Source organism: Pseudomyrmex gracilis, unplaced genomic scaffold (genome assembly GCF_002006095.1).
Source record: "Pseudomyrmex gracilis isolate BER0280 unplaced genomic scaffold, ASM200609v1 scaffold_112, whole genome shotgun sequence".
Taxonomy (NCBI): Eukaryota; Metazoa; Arthropoda; class Insecta; order Hymenoptera; family Formicidae; genus Pseudomyrmex; species Pseudomyrmex gracilis.
This window is the reverse complement of record NW_018020696.1, coordinates 488332-511040: the sequence shown is the minus strand read 5'-3', so window position 1 is coordinate 511040 and position 22709 is coordinate 488332. Positions and strand designations below refer to the sequence as shown.

At 37.1% G+C, this 22709-nt stretch overlaps 6 protein-coding genes across 8 annotated transcripts in view; 3 read left to right on the top strand and 3 right to left on the bottom strand.

The window, feature by feature from the left end:
• Nucleotides 1-121: 121 nt before the first annotated feature.
• On the top strand, nucleotides 122-4989 carry LOC109856242 (ras-related protein Rab-23). Its single transcript, XM_020431289.1, has 7 exons — nucleotides 122-431; nucleotides 605-717; nucleotides 2154-2275; nucleotides 2940-3102; nucleotides 3225-3304; nucleotides 3375-3568; nucleotides 3805-4989. The coding sequence occupies exons 2-7, from the start codon at nucleotides 685-687 to the stop codon at nucleotides 3933-3935; spliced, it is 723 nt and encodes a 240-aa protein (XP_020286878.1). The 5' UTR covers nucleotides 122-431; nucleotides 605-684; the 3' UTR covers nucleotides 3936-4989.
• A 394-nt stretch (nucleotides 4990-5383) lies between these two features.
• On the bottom strand, nucleotides 5384-7063 carry LOC109856243 (BAG family molecular chaperone regulator 2). The gene is made up of 3 exons (XM_020431290.1): nucleotides 6171-7063; nucleotides 5913-6025; nucleotides 5384-5764 (listed from the first exon to the last, which is right to left on the bottom strand). Exons 1-3 carry the CDS (start codon nucleotides 6358-6360, stop codon nucleotides 5528-5530), a joined length of 540 nt encoding a protein of 179 aa, XP_020286879.1. The 5' UTR covers nucleotides 6361-7063; the 3' UTR covers nucleotides 5384-5527.
• Nucleotides 7064-7509: 446 nt separating this feature from the next.
• Nucleotides 7510-8846, top strand: LOC109856244 (60S ribosomal protein L38). The gene is made up of 5 exons (XM_020431292.1): nucleotides 7510-7575; nucleotides 7743-7786; nucleotides 8180-8240; nucleotides 8339-8461; nucleotides 8647-8846. The coding sequence occupies exons 2-5, from the start codon at nucleotides 7784-7786 to the stop codon at nucleotides 8685-8687; spliced, it is 228 nt and encodes a 75-aa protein (XP_020286881.1). The 5' UTR covers nucleotides 7510-7575; nucleotides 7743-7783; the 3' UTR covers nucleotides 8688-8846.
• On the bottom strand, nucleotides 8260-12925 carry LOC109856240 (chromobox protein homolog 5-like). 3 transcript variants are annotated; one of them, XM_020431288.1, is made up of 4 exons: nucleotides 11837-12925; nucleotides 11186-11426; nucleotides 10754-11078; nucleotides 8260-8338 (listed from the first exon to the last, which is right to left on the bottom strand). In XM_020431288.1, exons 1-4 carry the CDS (start codon nucleotides 12173-12175, stop codon nucleotides 8335-8337), a joined length of 909 nt encoding a protein of 302 aa, XP_020286877.1. In that variant the 5' UTR covers nucleotides 12176-12925; the 3' UTR covers nucleotides 8260-8334. The 3 variants fall into 3 exon arrangements, with proteins under 3 accessions (XP_020286877.1, XP_020286875.1, XP_020286876.1); XM_020431286.1 differs by lacking the exon at nucleotides 8260-8338 and adding an exon at nucleotides 10515-10644 and having other exon boundaries at nucleotides 11837-12923; XM_020431287.1 differs by lacking the exon at nucleotides 8260-8338 and having other exon boundaries at nucleotides 10515-11078; nucleotides 11837-12924.
• A 1611-nt stretch (nucleotides 12926-14536) lies between these two features.
• LOC109856239 (tektin-B1) lies at nucleotides 14537-17157 on the top strand. Its single transcript, XM_020431285.1, has 6 exons — nucleotides 14537-14869; nucleotides 15069-15329; nucleotides 15415-15588; nucleotides 15845-16067; nucleotides 16223-16446; nucleotides 16577-17157. Exons 1-6 carry the CDS (start codon nucleotides 14661-14663, stop codon nucleotides 16776-16778), a joined length of 1293 nt encoding a protein of 430 aa, XP_020286874.1. The 5' UTR covers nucleotides 14537-14660; the 3' UTR covers nucleotides 16779-17157.
• A 207-nt stretch (nucleotides 17158-17364) lies between these two features.
• Nucleotides 17365-22709, bottom strand: part of LOC109856253 (zinc finger and SCAN domain-containing protein 4-like) — a 41902-nt gene continuing 36557 nt past the window's right edge. Inside the window, exon 4 of the mRNA XM_020431307.1 lies at nucleotides 17365-21636. Within this exon, the coding sequence (XP_020286896.1) occupies nucleotides 21443-21636 (194 nt within the window). The 3' untranslated portion in view covers nucleotides 17365-21442. The remainder of the gene's footprint in view (nucleotides 21637-22709) is intronic.

Below are 22709 nucleotides of genomic sequence, written 5' to 3'. Positions count from 1 at the left end.
CAAAATCACCAGAGCAAACGGGCGCCGCTTGGCGACAGGTGTCTTGCGCGCTGCGCACAGGTGTACAACGTCAGTCGGCCAGTGGTGGTCAGCGGCGCGCATTCGTGCGTGCGTGGCGTGCCATGCCTCTGCGTGCGTGCATGCTTGCGTGCGTGCGTGCATGCGTGCTTTCCGTTCCGCCGTGCTGTCAGTTCCGTCGTCGTGAGAGAAGAGAGCCTGTCTCGTTGTAACGCGCCGCGAGTGAGTTTCCTCCGTTTTTATCTCAGCGCGAGAAGAACTTGGATTTTGCCTATCTCACGCGCGAGAGAGCGATATTTCGCGCGAGTTGTAACGAGCAGAAACACGGCGCGACGCCGCGTGTCGGAGTTCTGAATAATGACTCGGTCGAGGCGCAAAGTCATCGACTCGAGAATACCCAGAAGGGAGAAGAGGTGAGAAAGACGAAAGGAGAGAAAATAGGATAGATCCTTCGCGCGTTCTCTGTCTGTCTCTCTCTTTCTCTCTCTCTCTCTCTCTTTTTTCCTTCTCTTTCTCTCAATCTATCTTGATTATATAGCTTTCGAATAATAATAAAAAGTGGAATTTTTGCGTACGACGCAAACAGCGATCTACACGCAAGGCCGATCGATCGACGGATCATCATGGATTCACGCTGTGGAACATTATGCTAATCGCCCTTACAGAATGCGGGAGGAAGAGCTCGAGATATCACTCAAGGTAATCTCGCGACAACTTCGTTCCTTTCAGTTTTTTTTATCGTGATGTTTTTTTCTTTTATAATTTTTTTTTTTTATTTTTTTTTTTTTTTATTTGTCTCTTTGTTCTTTTCTACGTTTCAGGCTTCGCACACACGAGCGCACTTTGTTTCCACGTGCAGAGAGAACATTTTTATATAAATTGTGCCGGAAAGGAGACAAAGTTCGTGTAAAGTTCGTGTGTCACCTGTTGCGCGAATTTACTCGGATGGCAAAGGAAAGCGGCTCACACACGCGATCGACCACACCTCGCCGCACATTTTGCGTGTGTGTGCGTGTGTTCTCGCGTTTGTTGTGTCAAAACACTTTCTAATTGTCGCTAATGTCGACGTTAAATTGCAATTATATATAATAAATTATATTATAAATTGCAATTATGTTGCAATTATCCGCTCAAATAATTCTTTCGGGAGATGATAAACAAAAATAAAAGACTACTTTCTACGTCGTAACGAGATCATCTTTTGCGCGTATATTCTTGGATTTTTCCGAACGCGACTCTCCGACGCGCGGAGGATCGTCTCGCGATGAATTTCGCGATTAAAACACGCGAGTTACAAAACCCCGGCGCGATGATCCTCGCGCGGAGAAACGCAAATTGCCGCATTCCGATTCTTCCTTTCGAAAAACACTCGAGCTTCGCTTGAATTCAACGCAAATCGACTGCGTTCACCTGCGTAGCTGCGCGCATGCCGACGATCGCGGGACGCACCGCGTTATATGTGAGGTTTATTTAATTTGAGAAAAATAAAGAGAAAACCATTGGCGTTGAATCTCTCTCGCATACTCGGTGATGCTCCAGTGAGCTCCGCTTATCTACCGATTTGCCGGTAACGGTATCTACTCGTATTTTCACCGCGCGCACGTATGTTAGCGAAGATTATTATACATACATACGGCAATACCTTGTGCGTTTTTTTATTTATTTATTATGTTTTGACGCGAGATATTCTCTGAACAATATTTGCTTTACTTTAAGTTTTAAATCCCGTATGTTGTTCTCAAACGGAGACGAGATCAACTTTTTTTTGGTGAGATCGTCCGAGTTTTTTTTACGACTTTTATCGATTTAACCCACTTCCTGCTGTGTTTCACGCGACACGGTGCCGATGATATTTGGTAAAAATATTTGGGACAGACGTACCTAATATTCCGCGCGATTCTTGATTGATTCGCTTAATATTGTCGGTATGCAAGAGTACGTTATAAAAAATAATTAAAATTGAGAATGAGAAAATATTATATCTCATTATTTTTGCTTTCTGTTCTGTTTTTTCTATTGTTGAGATGAAAAATATTTAACAATTAATAAAAATTATTTCTCTCGACACGTGCTTAACGACGACACATTTTCGTCGATGTTTTTCCACAAAGGTGGTTCACTCGTTATTCTTTCAGGTGGTGATAGTAGGCAATGGTGCCGTGGGGAAATCGTCGATGATTCAAAGGTTCTGCAAAGGTACATATACGAGGGACTACAAGAAAACGATCGGCGTGGACTTCCTGGAGCGTGAGATCGAGTAAGTAATTGCTCGCCGAGTGAGTTTTCACAGACGAACGCTTTTTATTGAAACTTCGCCCCGTTTTAAACTTCGGGGGCTTTCGATATAAAAGCGACCGTTCCAGCGAATCTTTGAGAAACAGAAATACAAAAAGAAGATAAGGAATGAGAAATATATTCGAGACTTAAAAGAGGATCGGATATTTCGCGGATGTTGCGAGTATCAGAACGAATTAATTATGTAAGTTCGTTCTCCTGTCAAAATATCAATCTGATTATTCACAGCTGGCGTCGTAACGTTACGTCCGTACGTCGTACACGGGGTTCGAGAGAGTATAACGCGTCTGAGAACACAATTTTAATCGCGCCAGCCACCGTGGGATATTTCTCGTATCTTCTCTAAGATGACCGGTATAATGTCGGCCAATGCACAAGAGACAATTTTGCTTTTCGCTAAATAATCTGTTGTTTATTTTTTTCAACATCTTGCTCTTCGCGAAAATCGCCCAATTCTCGATATATAAACTTTCTCAAAAGTTTTTTAAAAAATATAAAACTTATATTAAACATATATATTTATATGAGTACAAATTTATACAAGAGAACCACACACAAATATATTTATTTGCAAATATAAGTTTTATATTCATTCCCGTTGTGTCTCTTTCTTGTTGTCTTGACAGAGTCGACGGCGAGGATGTAAGACTCATGTTGTGGGATACCGCGGGACAGGAAGAATTCGATGCGATCACCGCGGCTTATTATCGCGGCGCTCATGCCTGTGTCCTCGCTTATTCCGCCACCGACAGAGACTCCTTCGACGCTATTCCCTCGTGGAAGCTCAAGGTATCCAAGTCTCGACAAATTTTTATTATTCGCTATTGATTGAGAAAAGCAATTATCTGTCCTTAAAAGACAAGCGATTTTTGTTTATCATCATTTGTATCATTCTGCTTTTCTTTTCGCAGGTGGAGAACGAATGCGGAGAAATTCCCACGGTCCTGGTGCAAAACAAGATCGACCTCGTCGATCAGTGCGTGATCGATCCGTAAGTTATAACGTCATTCACAATATAAATTCGGATTCGGATCTTTGATTTGACTCTTCATATCGTGCAGAGATGAAGCCGAGAGGCTCGGCCGCGCCTTGGACTGCAAGCTTTTGCGGACATCCGTGAAGGAGGACATCGGCGTGATGAGCGTTTTCCGGCACTTGGCGTCGCGATGCCTGCACGAGATGCGGCGCTCCGACGACGACTATCAGGACGACCTGAGATTGTATTCCGCGGAACCCAGATCTCCCTCCGTCATCAGTACGATCGGAATTATGATCTTAACATACACACTGCGTTCGGCATTGCAAATCAGAATGCTCTTTTATCTCCGGAAAAATTTGTGTAATGCAAGTGGTCGATTATTTGCATTCGTCGATTTTACACCTTCGATGTGTCTTCGATTTGCAATATCGAACGCAGTTAATAATAATACATTCGCGCTACAAAGGACTTATTGGATCTTCTGACGATGCATCGTTTTTCTACGTTCGCAGGTGCGTTCAATCCGGACGGATCGATGTGCGGCCGTAACGCCGGTAACGGAACGATAATCCTTCGACCGGGCGGCAAAACGAAGAATCACAAGAAACGTAATTTTGTGAAAAATGCCTGCAGACTGTTGTAGGCGTGTTCCTAATATCGTTACAGTGTGTGCGCGCGAACCGACAAACGTTACATATCGACAATCGACATATCGCGCGAGAGCGTTGAGAATCACACGAGGTGCTTTGTAAATATACACAGTTTATTATGTATATGTGTGAAGAACGATATATAAATTTACAATGTTCGGTAGTGTAAGCTCGTCAAAATTTCTAACAGACTATATATATATATATATGCGATAATGATATAACACGCAACACATAATATACGTATAACATTTTAGAAATTTATATTAATAACCAATGAAGAAAAAGGTAATAATGCTCATAACGTTAACCAAATAATGTAGATTGTAAGGATTTTTGAAAGAGATTAAAAACGTCAGTTACTGACTGTGTGTGCGTATTGCCAACTTTATTACGAATGAAAAACTAACAACGATAAGTACGACGCTCAATTGGCGAATAAACGCTCGCCGCATTCTCTCCAATCACCACCTTTCCTTAAATCACGTCGTATTTGTCGATTACGGACTTGATAGGATTAAAACCAATGTTAATATTAACGTAGGATTTATAGTGACGATAAGGATAATAATAACAACAATGTAAGGTATTTACAGAGTTCAATCACAGGGAAATTTAAGTTTATCTCAAGATTGCAATGAGATATATATATATATATATATGTATAATCCAACAACTCAGCTCCGACAAAAACTTGATAAATTACAAATACCAAAATAAAAATGCGTTTCTAAACGTCGGTGCGAGCTACAAATCTCCTAGGGGTAAACAATAATTGTTTAAATCTATTGTATATGTTACATTGTTCTTGTGTTCATTCTTTTATATACTGTAGAAACACAATAAAAGTTTTTTTGTACATTTGTACTAGAAAGTAGAGTAATACGGGTTTTGAGTCAAATCTCAACAGACGATCTCTCTCAAACGTGTACTCGAACGTAGACAGAACAAAAGAAAGACAACACGTACTTCGAATCATCCATCAAGACTTTTATTCTTGATTTTATGATTAAAAATCAGATATAAATCACACAAACAGAAAAATTTTTACTTCGATGTTGTTCGTGACTTGCCAAAAATTCTGCATTTCCTCTAGAAAGTCGTCTTTATTTCAAAATGCATATAATTTTTTTTTTTTTAGATCTGAAAATCGGTATTAATCCTGGATTGATCACACACCCATATACACACACGCACGCACGTACGTACATCAAGCCGCATCTGTTCAGTAACATAAAGTTTTATCTAAAGTGCTGATATATTACACATTGTAGGACAAAAAATTTAGATATCGAGTAAGGAATTGTCAGTAGGCGGCGCCGCGTTTTGTTTGCACGCTACATCTCTAATTGGCCTATTATCTAAGAAGTAGTTTACTCTAAAATAGAAAGTGGAAACTTAATATGGAAACTTAGCGCGCAAAGAATGTGATTTTTGTCTGTTTTTTTTTTTTTTTTGCTTGTTCCGCCTATATATCCGTTACAAAAACAGAATAGGAATATCGATGAACTTTGACATCTTAAAATCGGAAAAGACGAAGCACAAACAACTAAGAATCGTTTATTCAGCGATCTCATGGATGTCTTCACTGTGCCATCTCCAAAATATGCATCTTATCGATGTAATCTAACAGTCCCTGTAATCTCTTCTTGACTCGCTTCTGATCGTCCAGTGTGCATCCGAGAATAGCAGTTTCAAAGATTTTGTCGGAATGTCCCATTCCATGAGATGAGCACGCGTTCATAAACTCGGCGCATCTCTGTCGAGTGCCACTCGGATCTTGGCGCAAACCCACAACCAGACTGTCGATCAAGCCATTGACCTTGACAAAACAAAGCAATATATATATATACCAATGAAAAATTAAAATTTTTTTGTTTTAAGTTAAAAAACCGTTTTTTTAATTATTTAACATGTATAACATAATTAGTCGCGCAGTTCCTACAATGTATTCGCAAATTTTCACATACCTGATGTAAAGCTTCTTCCTGAATATGATCACGTTGCACTGTGACCAGAACATCCACAGTGGAACATCGCATGGATAGTCTCTCGGCATACCTCAAAATGTCATCTCTGTCAGCTATACAAAGTGATAAACAATTATTAAGATATAATGTACATTAAAAAAGTCATTTGTATCAAGAAATTCTTGTGTTTCAAAATTAAATTATATTTCATATTGAAAAAATAGCGCAGAAAAAAAACATTTTAACGTGTCCACTCACGTTCTTCGAGGGCGTGCAGCATATCGTTATTTCTGAGAGTGTCTAAGGTCGTCAACAAAGAATCCTTTTCCTCTTCGAGTCTAGAGGCATCCTTTCGCAGCTGCTCGACATGCATCTCAATCTGATCCAAAAGTACGACTAACCTATCTTTCGGTTTCGCCTCGTTGCCGTGTTGCGGTTCACTCTCCATGACGCGTTTTCTCGTTTGTCATCGACGTTTTCGCGAACCAATTCAACTCTCGACGATGTCGATGCGAAAAAAGCCCGTTAACGAAACAAATACGCGCCGAATAAAATCTTTCTTGCGCACCGATCTCGCGTACCCAGCGTTGCACGCAGCTTGGTCGTTTTCAATCGACTGAACTCGAATCGGTCGGACTAATTAACGCGAATACGCACCGCGAGCACGCGATACCTCGCGACCGTGAACGCGCGACACGATGACAATGCGACGAGATGACTGCCAATTTTTCCTCTCACGATTGTACAAATCCGATACGACGCGATAAAAAAGCACAACTTGCACGATTCGAATTTATCTGAACGGGAAACGATTCGACTCTGACGAATCGCAACAGTGCCGCGTTATTATTATATCGCAATAATCGCGTTCTGATATTCAATGCCGGAATGACGATGATCCTTATAACACATGTAACGTAAACTGTATATATTTTCACTAACGTCAGCGAGTTCGGAATATGTTGCTTATCCGCAAACTTGTTACACGCACTTTCCACAGTGCGTGGATGTTCTTTCTTTGTTTTTTTTTTCTTCTAACGTTCGAACATAAGTTTGTCTCTTCTTTCAAACTTTAAAATGTATGTACAGTTGGCAAAACTTTGTTCCCGCAACTTCTCGAAACTACCGCAGATTGACGTATGGGCGGATGAACGGAGCCGCTAAAAAAAAATTCTGTTCAGTTCTTCTCGAAACTACACGTCGCGACGCGAAAAAAACCGAATTTTGAGTTTTAACTTGTTTGTCCTAATTTATTATCTACAAAATTAGTATTTATATGAAAATATTGTACTTCAGTGTGGAAAAAAAACGCGTATAAACGTTTTGAATTGTAAAAGATTTTATTTCAAAGCAGGATCCTAACTTATCGACACTTGTACGTCAAACTTGTATTAATTTAAATAAAATGCTTAATCGTCTCAACATTTCCGTCGTTATCCTCGTAATTTCTATCAAAATTGTTTTGTTTTTTGTTTTTTTTTTTTTTTACAATTATGTTTTTCTTTTTAGATTTTTATCGTTAAACCTGAACTTTTGGTTGCTGATTTGAACCTCAACTAGTCAGAATCGATTATGATTCCGCGTATACATAGTTTTTGTCACGATTAACGTAGTTTCCGGTCGCTTCTATCTCTTTCCGGAAAGCGTGGAAAACGTGCTCCAGGTAAGTGTGATGATTATTCAATATTTTTCAATCAATTTCGTTGTTTTATCATTGTTTATTGTTTCTTCAAAGCTTCACGAGTTTTCTTCAAAGAGCTCGCTATTCTGTACAATCAAATTTGTATTGCGTTTCTCCAAAGGTCTCATTAAAATTTTGTTGTGTTTTAGGTTTTAGGTTAATACCAGATACCAGATAGTAATATTGCAACATGGTGAGTAAATAAGTGTTTATTATTATTTTTTTTATTATTTTATTTTTTTAATTTGTTTTAAATGTGTGATCCCATTACATGTGATATTTGATGCTTTCGCAGTGTATTACATTAACATTCAAAGATGTTTTTCGGGTTTGAACCGCGTTAGTGTCATTTTTATATACCGACGTTTTGTGAAAATTTCAGCTCGCTTCATCAGGGTTTCAAGAGCAGCCCGATGTTCAAACCCGAAAAACATCTTTGATCCCATTACATCTTTTGAATATATAAGAGTGTGTCATTTGTGCTTGAAATAAGTTTATCAGGAGATTTGTGTGCTGTATACATAATCCTGAGCTCAAATTTCATAGTTGCATTTTTATAAGAGTGAATATTTGCTTGTATTTTCAGCCACGCGAAATTAAGGAGATCAAGGATTTTCTCCTCAAAGCCAGAAGGAAAGATGCAAAGTGTAAGTTGTTTAACACAGATTTCAAGATTCAATTTTCTATATAGTATCTTGTGTACACCTCGTGTTTCATGTGGTTACTTTTCTGTTTTCTTTTTTAGCTGTAAAAATTAAGAAGAATGCGGACAATGTAAAGTTCAAAGTTCGTTGCTCGAGATTTTTATACACTCTTGTGATTACAGACAAAGAGAAAGCTGAGAAGCTCAAGCAATCTCTTCCACCAGGTATATAATAATGTCAAAAGTGTTGATCAAATCCTATAATATAAACTAAGATTGTAACTTGGTTATGTATTTTTTTTTTTTTACATACATAGTTGACCTACACATATACATGCACACAAGGTGTGATATATGTATATAAAATGTCTTGAAAGTTCTTAATGGATTTTGTATATATATTTTTTTAGGTCTACAAGTCAAGGAAGTAAAGAGGAGCGAACGTGTATAAATTATGACGAAATAAATTCTGATTAAATAAATACATTGTCTTACATTTTCCTTCTTATACTTGAATGTTTATTACATATAAGTGATTTGTTCACAGTAATAAAATTAGTGATTTCTTATAAGGTCTAATAACTTACGAAATATATGTATATTCTCTATACAGCTTAAGAAATTCTTTTATTCGGTCAAATTTTTAAAAATATAATTTTTTCTTTTTTTTTATTGCAATATGATAAATATTGACTGTTTAGATTTTCAAGGCGTGCGTATAAATCTAAACGTAAGATTTCTTTTTATGTAAGAATTTGCAGTAATTTGTGCAATATAAAGTTGTTTTGACTGAGTACATAGTGATGAGCAGCTCTGTACACATCGCGATCTAATTTTTTAGTATAAGCAAAAGCAAAAAACCAAAAAGGACACAACATATTGCAGAGGATTTGTTCCAATATTATTACATTTATCTCTAGTCTGTAGATAAAATATGCGTAAAAATAGAAGAATATAATCTCAGATTGAACATGCTTCTACGAAAGAATGAGGAGAACGGGGGAGTTCCAGAGGGAAGATAAAGGCTTCCGAAAAAAATTTCAACGTTGCGTTATCCATAGTTATTAACAATTTATCATTATATTCATTTAAATTACTTCATTATCAGTATAAATGTGTAAACTCCACTCTATAATGAATTTAAATGACTGTAAATATACTGACACGATTGCTATAAATTAGTGGACTTATCAAGAAATAAGTTTTTTATTTCGCTTGATAATCCTATATAGTCTACATGTCAGATCGTGCACACAATTTCAAACCTGATTATCAATCATTTGAGCTTCTTTGAGCGACTTTTTTTTCTTTTCGTGCAACTACCACGACTTGGCAATTTGTATGATTCCCAAATCGCGACTGGCCGATGTAACTATAGAAATTTTTTGTAAATAGATATTTTTAATAAAATATTCAAAGTGCTGTCAGGTTTGCTCATCACTGTAAGATTGAATATGTAAATTATCAAAGTAATTTTTTTAAGTAGTTATTTTGTAATACGAAAACGTTCACACGGCTCTTCATGTCACTGATGTTAATTTAACGCGATCGTGTAAAAGACCAGAAGTCTCAAATTAAATTTGTAGTTTATGCATAGTAAGTGATGCAACTATATAGAATATAATTTTTCCTACTACTCACGTCTTCACCACAACAGAATAGACCACGTGACAATATTGTGACATAATTTGTATTTAAATGAACGGTCACGTGATGCATTACTCTTATATGATAGAAGGGCGAGTTTGCTTTGGGGTATCAGTCTGTCTTTATTGCTCTTTAAAAACAAAACAAAGATAGACTGACGCGTGAACACGCCCAAGATGAACACACTTGTAGTAGGAGAAATCACACAGGGTAGCTATTACGTAATTTTTCGAAATCAATTGCGATCACAATAAATTTTGCTCTTTTTGATTGATGTTTCGTTTTAAGACAACAAATAAAAGACAGAAAAATTTTGATCGACATTCAATTCCGAAAAACTCAGTACAAATGTATGTAACATTTTTGAAAAAGCTATCTCTCACATATAGATACAACACACGCATACACATATCTTAAGTGTACTACTGTTTTTATTCACATACTAGTCTCTACTTTTGGATAGAGACTGCTCTATGCATATATATATATATATGGATTTTATAATATATTTATATATATATATATATATATATAATACCATAAGTAGCAAATTATTTGAAGTTTTGATATATTTGTTTTTCTCTTTTTTCTCCCTCTTTCTTTCCCCCTTCCCTCCATAAAAAAAAATATCCATTTTTTTCAAACTACAAACTATATATTTATATACTTTTATATATGTTTTTTTTTGAATAAGTAAAATAAAAATTGGGGAATATTGTAGCGCTTAGGTACTTTATTCATCGCACTCGTGATAAGTAGCCCTGTAAGTTGTAAGAGAATATACATTTTTTATGTAAGTCATAGAATCATACAATAAATCAACACAATAAGCCACACTGACATGAAAAAAATAAAATAAAATAAAATTACCTCTGCTTGTCTCTGTTACGTTTCGACAATCTTCTTCCGGCGTCATGTGTCGATAATGTATATCGTTTTGTGTGCACACGATTTGTCCGAAGTTCTCGCATGTCAGCAGTCTTTACTTTTTCCAGTTTCTCCATAAATCTTGAGATTAGATACGGACAATTCAAGTTACTCTCTGGTTCCCAACTGTCATGAGCTGGACTGAATCCTTTCCATCTGATTAAGAATTCACGAGTACCATTTTTCTTAAAATGCACCTCAATTATTTTTTCAACTTCAAATTCTTTTGCATTCTCTGAATCTTTCTCGTCTTTCTTGTGTTCTTCTCCTGAAAATATAATTCAAAAAGACTTTTTCAAAATAAACAATATTACAATATTACAAAAGATATGAAAGAATTACAATACAATTTCCTGTGTTAACAAGACAACATACCATCTTCTGTGTCCTTTTTTGGAGTACCTTTAGATTTTTTTGTTTTGCTTGTTTTGGGTACACTAATGTTTTGAGATTCAAATTCTTTATCTTTTTCTTCCTCTAGATATTCTTGTATCAAGTTGGGACAATTCAAATCTTTCTCATTTTCCCAAGTATCGGCAGATTCTCCATATCCCTTCCAACGTACCAAAAATTGCCGACGACCTTTAATAGTGCGAAGATTCACGAGTTTTTCAACCTGAATAAAAACCCATACATACTTTCAGCAAATAAAAAAAAAGTATTTATATTGTTGTATGTTTTAATTTGACAATTCTTTTTTAAGAACACAGATCTTAGCAGAAAAGAACAATAGGTTTCAAAACCGAACAGAAATTAGTAAAATTTCAATTCTTGTTTATCTCATCTTATACAACTAATAATTGATAAACATAGAGAATTGTGGAAATAATAGTTGAATTAATAAACATAATGCTTAATGAAGTTATCAGTAATCACTGTTATGATAAATATTGTTAAAGTGAATATTTATCTAAAAATAAACTTTAGTCAGAGATAATACTTCGCTCATAGACAACTTAAAGGTGAGAATTTACTATTAAGTGCCAATGTTTGTCAAATGATACAGAAATAAACAAATATGAGCACCTCGTATTCATCTTCATCATCACTGGATTTATCGTGGCTGGAGGTAGACGCCGCCTTATCTTCCTTTTTTTTGCGTTTGTTGGGGGACGACTTCTGGCTCGGAGACGTTTTCTGGCCGTTTTCGCGCTCTTTTTCCGGCTCGTCCGACGGATTCTTCGCCTCGGCGTTGTCATCCGTTGCGCTGCGCGATGCCGAATGTCGCTTTGTGACGCTTTTTCGTACGGTCGATGTCTTATTATTCTTGCCGGGTGTCCCGCCGTTGTTTACGCCATTTTCTTCCGACTCGTCTTCGCTTGTAGCCTCGGACTTTCGTTTGTTCCTCATGCTAAGTCGACGCATATTGCCGCGATATTGTTGACAGATATCTTGCACGTATCACAATCTTTACAGCAGGAATTGTGACTCTTCCTTTTATTTTCCCTCCTTGTCTCTCCTACTCTTCCTCTGTATTTTTCTCACCGGTTATCTCGCAACTTCGTCAATTAAATACTGAAATGGACGCCTTCCCGCCACAGTAACACTTAAGTCTGTTCTACAATAAGTCGTATGTCGTTGTTGGGTGTCACCGGTCTTCTGTCGCGATCGGCTCATTGGCTCGTGTGGCCTTGAATATGACCAATGGCTACGACATAAGACTTATGTAGCGATAAACGACCGATTGTATAAGAGACTTAATGGCTGTTGGCACGCAGTACACATCAGCGAGTTTGAACGTTCCAATAAAAAACGAAATAACAGAAATGAAACAACAGAAGAAGAGATATGGCGAGAAATTAGCCAATTAAAGTAATTCCGTTTTTCTTTTTGAAGACTAACTGACTAAGCGATTTCGGCTGGTCTGCACCGGTGCTACCTGTGAGTAGAGTTGGTGCAAGTGTGTGCAGTACGTACACTCGTGTGGTGTTGCACTGGATATCTCGACCACGGTAGTGTTATATCAGCCGAACACGAGACCACACCAACTGGCTTCAACCAATTTGTGAGAGCCACTTTGTGTACACACAACATGCATCTATGCGGTGTACTGAGCTCAGACGAATACGCGGCACCAGCAAGGAACTGTACCATTCGACCAGCCGAACACACCGACACTCGAAATGTGCACTCGGTGCAAACCAACCGAAATCGCTATAACTGACTTATGATTTCGTTATCGACGCGGCAGTTCGAAATACAAGCGGTTAGTCGGTAAGATCGTATACTACACAAACCAACGTCAGTAAATAAAAATGCGTCATCTTGATCAATTTGGTTCTGGTCCGTGCTATGTGCGCGCGCATTGCCGTGCGCGTCGATACTTCGATACTTCGATTCTCGATATACCGCGCCCTCGAGATACATTCAAACTCGCGGACGAATCATAGCGGACGCGGAGCGGACCCTACGTTCGCCTACTGTTCCAGTATTTATCTCGCAATTATTATTATTTCGCGTGCGAATATCAGTCGTATCATGTGAAATCTAAAATCGAACTAAATGTGATATCACAGTGATATGTAATTAGTATTGCTGATAGTCGTAATCGGCTGGTATACGATGAAATTTGTTTCGCGACCGTTCGCGCGAAACAAAATAGCAAACGCGCGACGCGGGAAGAACTTCTTTCGAATTGATACGTATTTTTCGCGATTATTATCTGCGTCTCGCGCGCAAATAGAGCGAGTGTCGTAAAATATCGAACGTTTCGCTTTCCGCGCGCTCGCAAGATATATATACTTCTCTCTGACTACACTAATTTTCATTCTCGCTTGTTTAAGAACATATTGATGCGCATATTGGAGACAGTGACTGGATGTGTTTTCGGTATTTATACACATTAATCGAATTAGATTAACGTGCGTAACAGCGAAGTGAATTAAATAAGCAGTGCGACGAATCACGAAGCCGAAACACAAAATAAATGGTGAGAAGTAAGGATGCGTTTAGTGACGCACTTAACTTCCTAGATGCGCAAATAATCAGGCGCTAATTGCTCATCTCGCGAATCGGCTAATTAATTAGTCGTTGACAAAACGTACATAAACGTTTTTGTTTCGTCGTCACCGACCTTAAAAGAATGCTGAAATGATGGCTAAAGTCAAAAAATTTTACCTTTGATTGTGATCAAAAAACGTTTTTAGTGTGAACTATCTTGTATATTAAATTTAAAGTCGAAGATTTTAAGACGCATTATGCATTTCTGAAAAGTCACTGTTCAAACAATATCTGCGTTGAAAGTAAAGATACTACGATACATTTTATTGTCAAAACATTAAAAATATCGTGTGAGTGATATTATGTTAGAAAAGTTTTGCAAGAAAATTATGTAGAAAACATAAACAGTTTTTCAAGAAATCGTACTTTTTTTTTGTACAATCAAATGTGTTCTATCAGATATACATATATAGTTGATTCATCTTATTCCATATTATTTACAATTACTGGTACATACTCTGGTAGTTGCGATACGAGTGTACAATTGCACAGTCGGAAGTGCTTATAAGATAAGTAAGTTAGTTACTTTCTGCCAGATTTATTTGTGCTTTTGCCATATGAAATTAATTTTTTTAAATAAATAAATAAATATTTATTGCATTCTGAGACGCAGTTTATTTTTTATCCATTTTGTGTTTCGTTTAGTTGTATCATTTATATTTGTATTTCAAGATCAATACGAGTTTACTCATTGCTTATCTCGTTACGTTGTCTTGACAACGTTGCCACAGCAATCAAAACTAGCGTGTGAGCTGCAGTTTGCATTTTTATCCATTTTTTCTCTCTGTACTCCGTTTTTATTAAGCTTTTATTGTTTGACGTTTTTCTTATCAAACAAATCTTTATCGAGATGGCTAAATTTGTGAATTATTATGAGAAGCCCATATCCCATATTAGTTTGCCGGACTGGTACGCCAAACAATGGGAGCTTCAACAGAATGCGAATGTCAGGAGATCCGAGGCCTGTCAGTTACGCAATTCGAGCAGAAGCGCACGTTCTGAAGCAAATGTGAAAATAAAATGGGACACTTACCTAAACAACTCTCGATTAGCGGACAGGTAACCGCAAATTATGTATTTATATATTTATCGAATTTTATTTTAAGATTTGTTGAATTTTTTTAAAGATTTTTCTCACTTGCGTAATCAAAATTATTTATTACTTAAATCGCAAATGAGTTTTTACTTGTATAAATACTGAAAAAAACGTACTTCGACAATGAGATTTGATCGAAAATGAAATATTTTATTCTGTCAGAGTAACAGAATTGTCGAATTGGAAGGATGTGTTCGAAAACTTATTACAAAAGTTGTCAAACGAAATGTGCTTGCTGAACAACGAGAAAGCTACCACGGAAAAAGACATTGAAAGTATTAACCATCCCTTACAAATTGCCAACAAATGCATCTCGATCAGGGATTGTCGTAGAAAAACCGAGCTCACGTACGATGAGGCTGACGTGGAACTGAAAAAGGAACTCTGTATGATTGCAAAGATTCAGGAGACATTTACGCAAAGGTGACAAAAACCGATAATACGAAATGAAAAAATACTTTCAAGAACATTTTCCGAAGTTTTACCTTTATCTATATATACTGCGCAGAGTACACGACGCTTGGGAAAAGCTAAATTCCTTAGAAAGTATTAGATATAAACTCAATGTCGATATAGAGGATAAAAACAAATCTATCGGAATAGATAGAGACAATTTGGAAATGGATCACACTTCCGCAAATTTAAGTCACAAACCAACGACATCGTCAACTGGGAAAATGAAGTAAACACGTTTAAGAGATCGTCACATACAAAATGGCATAACTGCATATGTATAGCATAAAACTCTCCAATGAGCATCTAAAAGTGTAAAATCTCGTTTCATTGATTAACAAACCTCAACATAAAACTTTGGTGTATACTAATTGATCAAGTTAATTTTATGCTATGCGATTTTGTGTGCGATGGTCCTATGTCGTATACATAATTTTTATATTGCAGTTAATTTGTCGCGCTTATCTCGTTTTACTCCGACACAGTTCAATCACGCACGAGATCTGGTTGGACCAATGTCTCTCTACTAAGATGTTATTGGAAAACGAATTGCACGACTGTTACACCTTCCGCGAAGCCATGCGCGTAATGAGGGAATGCGCGTGGAACGATATCAGAGGTCAACAAGAAGCGACAGATTACATCCTGAGGAAAAGAATTTATCAAACGCAAAAAACCAAAAACGAGTTAGAGTGGCAGAAACTTAAGGTTTCTCTGTGGTTGTTTTCATTTTTATATATATTAATTTTAATTGCATCAAAAAAGAAAGGAATAAGAACAAATTGAAACATTTATATCGAACGTTACATCAAATATGCGACAAAATAGTTTTTTCTCATTTATATGTTGTTCAATCGAAATAGGTGCAAAAAGAAATTGAGATGATCGATAAGGAAATGAATCAGTTGGAAGAAATGTTGGCGAGTAAAATAAATGTATTAAAATGCGCCGAGACACGGTTGGAAAATCGCGTTTATCGATCGGGATCGGAACTCTGTAAAGACGAGGTGGAATTAGGTTTGAAGAACGAAGTACTGAGTTTTAAACAAACCGAGGAAGATCTAATCAAAATTCTCGAGCATGTAAAGTACGTATATTTGTATTTATAGTGCGATATTGTTAATGTAATTTCGGATTGTTGGATATTTACATTTTGGTTTGTATTAATTTTCGAATGAAACAAACAACAAGTTTGACTCGAGATTTTTACATTTCAGATCGAGCCACAACAGTTTGAAATCTCTGCTCGCGCGTATTGACAAAGACTTGGAAGATAAACAACATTCTTTGAACACCGACGTTGTGTGTTTGGATACAAGATCGTCATTGAAAACAGGAAACAAATCGGAATTAACCAACGAGACAGACCGTAACATCGTACTGACGCGTATGGAGAAAGAAATTCCAATGGAATCGTAACTTCGTCATTAATTTACGCCTTATTGAATTTATTTTTAATATAAAAGACATCTAACACATTTTCATTTTTCTATCTCTGTAGCGTAAAATACTTGTGTTATATAAAACAATATATTCAGCTTTAAATTAAAAACTGTGTGTTCTCACATATAGATATAAACAAAATGCAATTTACATGCATAATTAAGTTTTATACACGGAGTATTAAACTGGATTTACAACAAGTGCGAATCGCAACATATTTCATAGTATATAACTATTGATATTTAATGAGACATAGCACGGAACAGAACCAGGTGTAATCGACTGGAAAGGTTTATGGATATGGCTCGCGATAATAACGGAAACAGATTGCCGTTGTGGATGTAGGTCTTGCTAAAACTCACCCGAGTATCGCTAGATGACGTTCGCTGTCCGTTGTTGCTATCATAGATGTTGTGATGTGACTGATGCTGTTAAAAAATGTCAAGACCATGTATATAAATTTTTATCTGTAAGTAATTTAATATCTCTACTATATAGAATTTCTCTTTCTTGTTTAAAATTATATATTTTTAATCTTACGATTATTCCTTTCTCTCTTTCAAATACTTAAAAATATTAAATTATAAAACTCAAACTCCGAGCCATTGTATGCGCAAATGTTTAGGTATGTGTGATAAAAAGATAATGGATTTTTTTTTATAATATATAAAGTTTAAAACCAAATCTATAAGGAAAAACTTGATCAACCGGTAGATTGTTTGTTTTACCAGTCTTGTGTGATATGTACGAAAAACTCTAAGATGAAATAATGCGTATAAACATATGCCACACACATTATACAGATATATGTATATATATATATATATATAATTGTATATTTAAATTACACAACACACATACACACAAATTACAACGTTTCGTAAAACATTATGGACAAACCGTGAGAGGTCGAGAATAGGCGGTGCATACAAAATTTGATTAGCGCACTTTTAAACCGCGTTCGTCGACTCTATTGCTGCGTTATATTTGTAAATGAGGTATATTTCGTATTTAAAAGTAATTGTGTAATATAAAGTCTCGGGAGCGGGGACAAGCTGGAAAACGCGTGAAAAATCGTTGATCGCTGAGAAAAGGACAAAACGGGAGAAAAAAAGGAGCGAAAAAAGAGAAAGGCGAAAGAAGGACAAAGAGGATGAGGTAAGATGTGAAAAAAAACCAAAGAACAACGTGTGTTGTATTATGGTACAACAAATTGAAAAACAACGACGATGATAATTCGAACGAATCGATCTCTTTTGGAAGGACATGCGCGAGAGAGACGGGATAAGGTGTATAGTAAATAGATACAGACAAATATAAATAGATATGTTACCTTCGTTTTTCGTCTAACACTCGACTAAGTCAACTAACACAACGATCCGATCGATCGAACTATTACAATTAACAATTGGCGCGCTGTATACAAAGCGGCGGACTATACAGACAGAATTTTTGGCCTCCTGCGCGCTCTCCCCGAGAATAGGACATTTGCATACTTGTGTCGGAACGTAACGGAATGTCCAAAACGCGAAATTGCTTTTCGCTGACGCTTATACGTTCTTTCTCTTTTACTCTTTATTCCCTCATATCTCTTTCTCTTGTTATAGCGCGTCGTCTCTCTACAGGGACAGATGGTAACTTTTTGGGACCCGAACCTCACTTCCAAGGATATTATAAAGCAAATATAGTTTTCGTCAATCTTAGTTTCGGATTAAGAAAAAACTAATTAACGCGAACGTAATTTCTTTTGTTTTGAATAAAATTATTTTAAAAATTGCTCGCGGTAATACACAAAGGTTCTTAGAAGTGAAATGCTATCTGTAAGTTTGTGAAAAAAATATCAAAAAAATTTAATTATTAAATTAAGCGAATATTTTTTTCTTCAAGAGAGATATGTTCTATAGAACGAAACGTGTGATAAGTAAATATTTTCGCGAAGTTGTTTCGCAAAGTGTCCAACGATTTGAGAGTACTTGTGTGTCTCTAACTAATTTATTCGCGTCCCTGACTAACAAGTCACATCTCTTGCGTTTTTCGTGCGAAAAAAATGCGCTGCTCGGGCGCTTACCTGCGAAATGTTTTATGTCTTTTTCACGAAGCACAGTGAAACGACGGAGAGCGACGGATCGGATCGGGGATCCGGAGAGGGGGCGCGTGCGAAAACCGAGTTTTATTCCCGGCCCATCGCTCCGCGTAATATTACAGATAACGTTACACACTAGCGCTACAGGGCTATCGGAGATGCATATCTTTTGTTCTCTTTCTGTGTGGTTTTTTTTTACACGTATACACAAGCACATATATATATATATATGTATGTATATATATATATATATGTATAATTTAACTCGTGTGTAAAATAATGCATATAAATACACACTCGTATACATCAGCACAACGTTCGAGCACAACATTTGCATGCCCGTCACACACAATACATACACACACACACATACACACATACGTACATACACACATACCTTATCTCTTTTCAAGACTACGCGAATTTGTACATAAGACGCATCACGATATCAATGTCACTTCTTACATACAGACGTGATAACGACGAAGCGTGATACTCGCTCTATTTATCAGTTTCTGCTATCGAAAAGGTTCGGTAAATAACGTGAAACTTCGCGTTAGCGACGACTATATCGAAATGATGCGGGATGATGCGCGCGCGCGAGAGAGACGCGGATTAAGCTTCCTCAACTTTATAAGCTCGCGACCGTGCAATACGATCGTTTGCACGCCAAACAGGATATTTCGAGTTGCAGCCAGCTTCGAAATAGCGATAATTTCGAGATAGTGTACAGTTGTAATCTGGCAAATCATTTTCGCTGAAGATTTCGAGAGCATCGGAATGCGACGGGCCGTGGTGAGTCAGATATGTACAAAGCAAACAGATACTTTTTTTGATTATCGAAAAAAAAAAAAATAACTTTAGGAGAAGTATTTTCTAAGATTATGTTAAAGAGAGAGAAAATCTGGTTGAAAACTTTTTTTGGCGGTTTTACATAGACTGCAAAAAAGTGTAAAATATGAAAATCTATATAAAAATTCGACCTCAAAGCCGTGATCCAGCTGTTGTTCGTGGTAAATCAATTTTCGGAACAGAAAAAGATTATTTATTTGACGCTCGGTACGTTTCGATCATTTATTTTTTGATCTTCTGGTAAACATATCTGCAAGAAATATTTTCGTACTGTGAACGTTGTGCGGATAACAATCAGTCTTTACACAGTCTTTACACTGTGATTACGATCATTTACTAGTAATTGAAAACAGTCAAATGGAATAACAAAATCATGACTTTAGAAAGAACCTTTGTTATTGTTTGTTGACTCTCTCCGATTGTTGACATATGATTGAAAATACTTCTTATACATGTTTACCAGAAATTGGCCGAGGAGAATCAAAAAATAAATGATCGAAACGTCCCGAGCATCAAATAAATAGTTTTTTCTGTTCCGAAAATTGATATAACCATGAACAACAATGGATCACGGCTTCGAGGTCGAATTTGAGTTTTGATTTTTATTTATATTTTAAAGATCTGTTTTATTTTGCACATTAAAATCTACAAATACATTAAATTATATAGATTTACACAAAAAATAAATGTAGATATTACGTGATAAATAACGAAATTGTACAGAGATGTTTGTTTACACATATATTAGGTATTATGTGTAAATTGATGTAATTCTGTAAATGTTCGATATTAATAGTGGATAATATTTTTTGCAGTGCAAGTGCATTAATTTTCAGCAAAATTTGTAGATAAAGTTAATCTCGTTCTCTTGATATGTCGTACAATTTTTAATCAAAAAATCACAAGAATATCGTCAGATACGAAATATCTTGTTTTCCTTCGTACCATACCTGACAACTCGAGTCTACCTAATGTGAGATCTCTCTGACAGCTATCGAACGGGGGATCGTAACGTCCCCCACCCTTAGATTGAGTGAATATATATATGTATATATATATATGTATATATATGTACAACGCTGTGACGAAATATTTCCTCGCGATCACCACCCACACCGAGGATGTGTTTCATCATAATCGCTTAACCCGACAGTAGGTGAGCGTAACCGAAGCGATTGAGTCGAGATGGTTTTCGCTTCGAACGTTCGATCGATGCTCCGTCGTCATGTATTGCGGAGCAATAAGATTGTCTATCGGGTATTGAAATACATGCGTCGGAGACCGCAACAAGAAATTTGTATTAAAACAGCGATACAGCGAAAATTAATTGCACGCGAATCGTCCGTGAGATTGTGATCGCGAATCGATTCAGAAAGAAGCTTCGTCTAAACTTCGTTATATATAAATTTTTCAAAAATCGGCGCGATGTCATAGACGTTGCTCTGTTTAAAAAACCACCACACACGTACTTGAGACATTTAAAGAAACATATATTTTTGGACTTTTGCTAATCGTCGACTGACTCGATTTATAATTAAAAAAAAATCGAAAGCTCCGCGTCTCGAGAAATCTGAATGGCGAAAACCACGTAGTAGCGCACCTCCAACACAGGTAGTCGAGAACCAAACGAACGGAAAGCAAAGGAGAAAAAATACTCCTTTCTTCTTTCTCTTATTTTTTCTTCCTTTTTCTCTCTCTTTCTCTCTCACTTGGTGTGCTGCTTTGGGAGGTGCCGCTTCATGTGCAGCGCGAGATGATCGCTCCTGGCGAAGGAGCGCTCGCAGACCGCGCATTTAAAGGGCTTAGCCCCGGTGTGCTTGCGGTAGTGCCGCGTCAATTCATCGCTCCTGGCGAATCGCCACTCGCACTCCGGCCATTGACACTGATACGGTTTCTCGCCTGAAACAAGCCAAGAGAAGAGACACGAAGTGAGAAAATCACGCACAGTAGTTCAACGCACGCAATCTCGCATTGTTCAGATTAATATATATATATATATATATATATATACATACATGTATGAATCGCTCGAACTGTAATAAGTTGCTTAAATGTATTAGAGAAATTAGAGAAACGTGGCAATTCCAACTTTCTCGCCTTTAGAGATACTTGACTCTGAGTGACTCTCGTTAAAAACAACGCGCAAAATTGGCTTCTAAGATCCACCGATATTGATTTTCAACGTGATAATATTATTTCGCCTTGCTCAAATAATCACTCGTGGGATCAGAGAGACTAATTTTTTTTCGCTTATCTCAAAAACTCACGCTCATCAAAACAACACGCGACGCATCACGAGATCCAATTGAATGGATTTTTGCGTGTATCCCACAAGACGAGGATGCTGTTTGAATTTCGAGACGGTGACGACCTATTAGAGAACAAAGCGTTGCTCTTTACGAAGATAGAACTACGGGATGTGGTATACTTAGGGTATTATATATAGATATATATATAGATCTCTCTCTCTCTCTCTCTTTCTCTCTCGTCGCGCCTCTCAGCTGCGAGAGATGCAGCGCAGCGGTGTGACCTTTAACTGTACCTGCATGCCGCAACACGCTCACCTGTATTCTAGCGCAATCGCGGCGGCCGAAGCGAGCGACTGGCCGAATGCAACACACCGGCTAATGCGAACCACCAACATGCCCGCATTCCGCTTAAACTTCGCCGGTTATCGGAGAACGCGCCTTCCTGATTGTTATTATAATTGTTATTACCGCCGATGGCCGCTTTAACCTTTATTAAACGATGGGATTAAGAACTCGCGCGCAATTTCACGACATGATACAACAGATGCGCGTATCGGGAACGGAATAAGTTCGCGGTCAGTAAAACTTATAACGAGATAATCGGTGCTCGTGCAGATATATGGAACGCGTGTTTGTACGGTTCGGAAGGAATTAAATCCGCGCGGATTTCCCATTTGAGCGATTTTATTTCGGTTTTTAAACGAAATCTCTCCCGCGCTCGTC

Excerpts from the sequence above, each read along its gene's own strand:
- LOC109856239 (XM_020431285.1), top strand. The coding sequence starts at position 14,661 with ATGGCTAAATTTGTGAATTATTATGAGAAGCCCATATCCCATATTAGT. Across the intron at positions 15,330-15,414 it reads CAGGAGACATTTACGCAAAG|AGTACACGACGCTTGGGAAA; the intron begins GTGACAAAAACC and ends TATACTGCGCAG. Across the intron at positions 16,447-16,576 it reads AAAATTCTCGAGCATGTAAA|ATCGAGCCACAACAGTTTGA; the intron begins GTACGTATATTT and ends TTTACATTTCAG.
- LOC109856244 (XM_020431292.1), top strand. Across the intron at positions 8,241-8,338 it reads CAGAAGGAAAGATGCAAAGT|CTGTAAAAATTAAGAAGAAT; the intron begins GTAAGTTGTTTA and ends TTTCTTTTTTAG. Across the intron at positions 8,462-8,646 it reads CAAGCAATCTCTTCCACCAG|GTCTACAAGTCAAGGAAGTA; the intron begins GTATATAATAAT and ends ATATTTTTTTAG.
- LOC109856240 (XM_020431286.1), bottom strand. The coding sequence starts at position 12,175 with ATGCGTCGACTTAGCATGAGGAACAAACGAAAGTCCGAGGCTACAAGC. Across the intron at positions 11,427-11,836 it reads ATGATGAAGATGAATACGAG|GTTGAAAAACTCGTGAATCT; the intron begins GTGCTCATATTT and ends GTTTTTATTCAG. Across the intron at positions 11,079-11,185 it reads AAAAAAGGACACAGAAGATG|GAGAAGAACACAAGAAAGAC; the intron begins GTATGTTGTCTT and ends TTATATTTTCAG.
- LOC109856242 (XM_020431289.1), top strand. The coding sequence starts at position 685 with ATGCGGGAGGAAGAGCTCGAGATATCACTCAAG. Across the intron at positions 3,103-3,224 it reads TTCCCTCGTGGAAGCTCAAG|GTGGAGAACGAATGCGGAGA; the intron begins GTATCCAAGTCT and ends TTCTTTTCGCAG. Across the intron at positions 3,569-3,804 it reads CAGATCTCCCTCCGTCATCA|GTGCGTTCAATCCGGACGGA; the intron begins GTACGATCGGAA and ends CTACGTTCGCAG.
- LOC109856243 (XM_020431290.1), bottom strand. The coding sequence starts at position 6,360 with ATGGAGAGTGAACCGCAACACGGCAACGAGGCGAAACCGAAAGATAGG. Across the intron at positions 6,026-6,170 it reads GCTGCACGCCCTCGAAGAAC|CTGACAGAGATGACATTTTG; the intron begins GTGAGTGGACAC and ends CACTTTGTATAG. Across the intron at positions 5,765-5,912 it reads AGGAAGAAGCTTTACATCAG|GTCAATGGCTTGATCGACAG; the intron begins GTATGTGAAAAT and ends TGTTTTGTCAAG.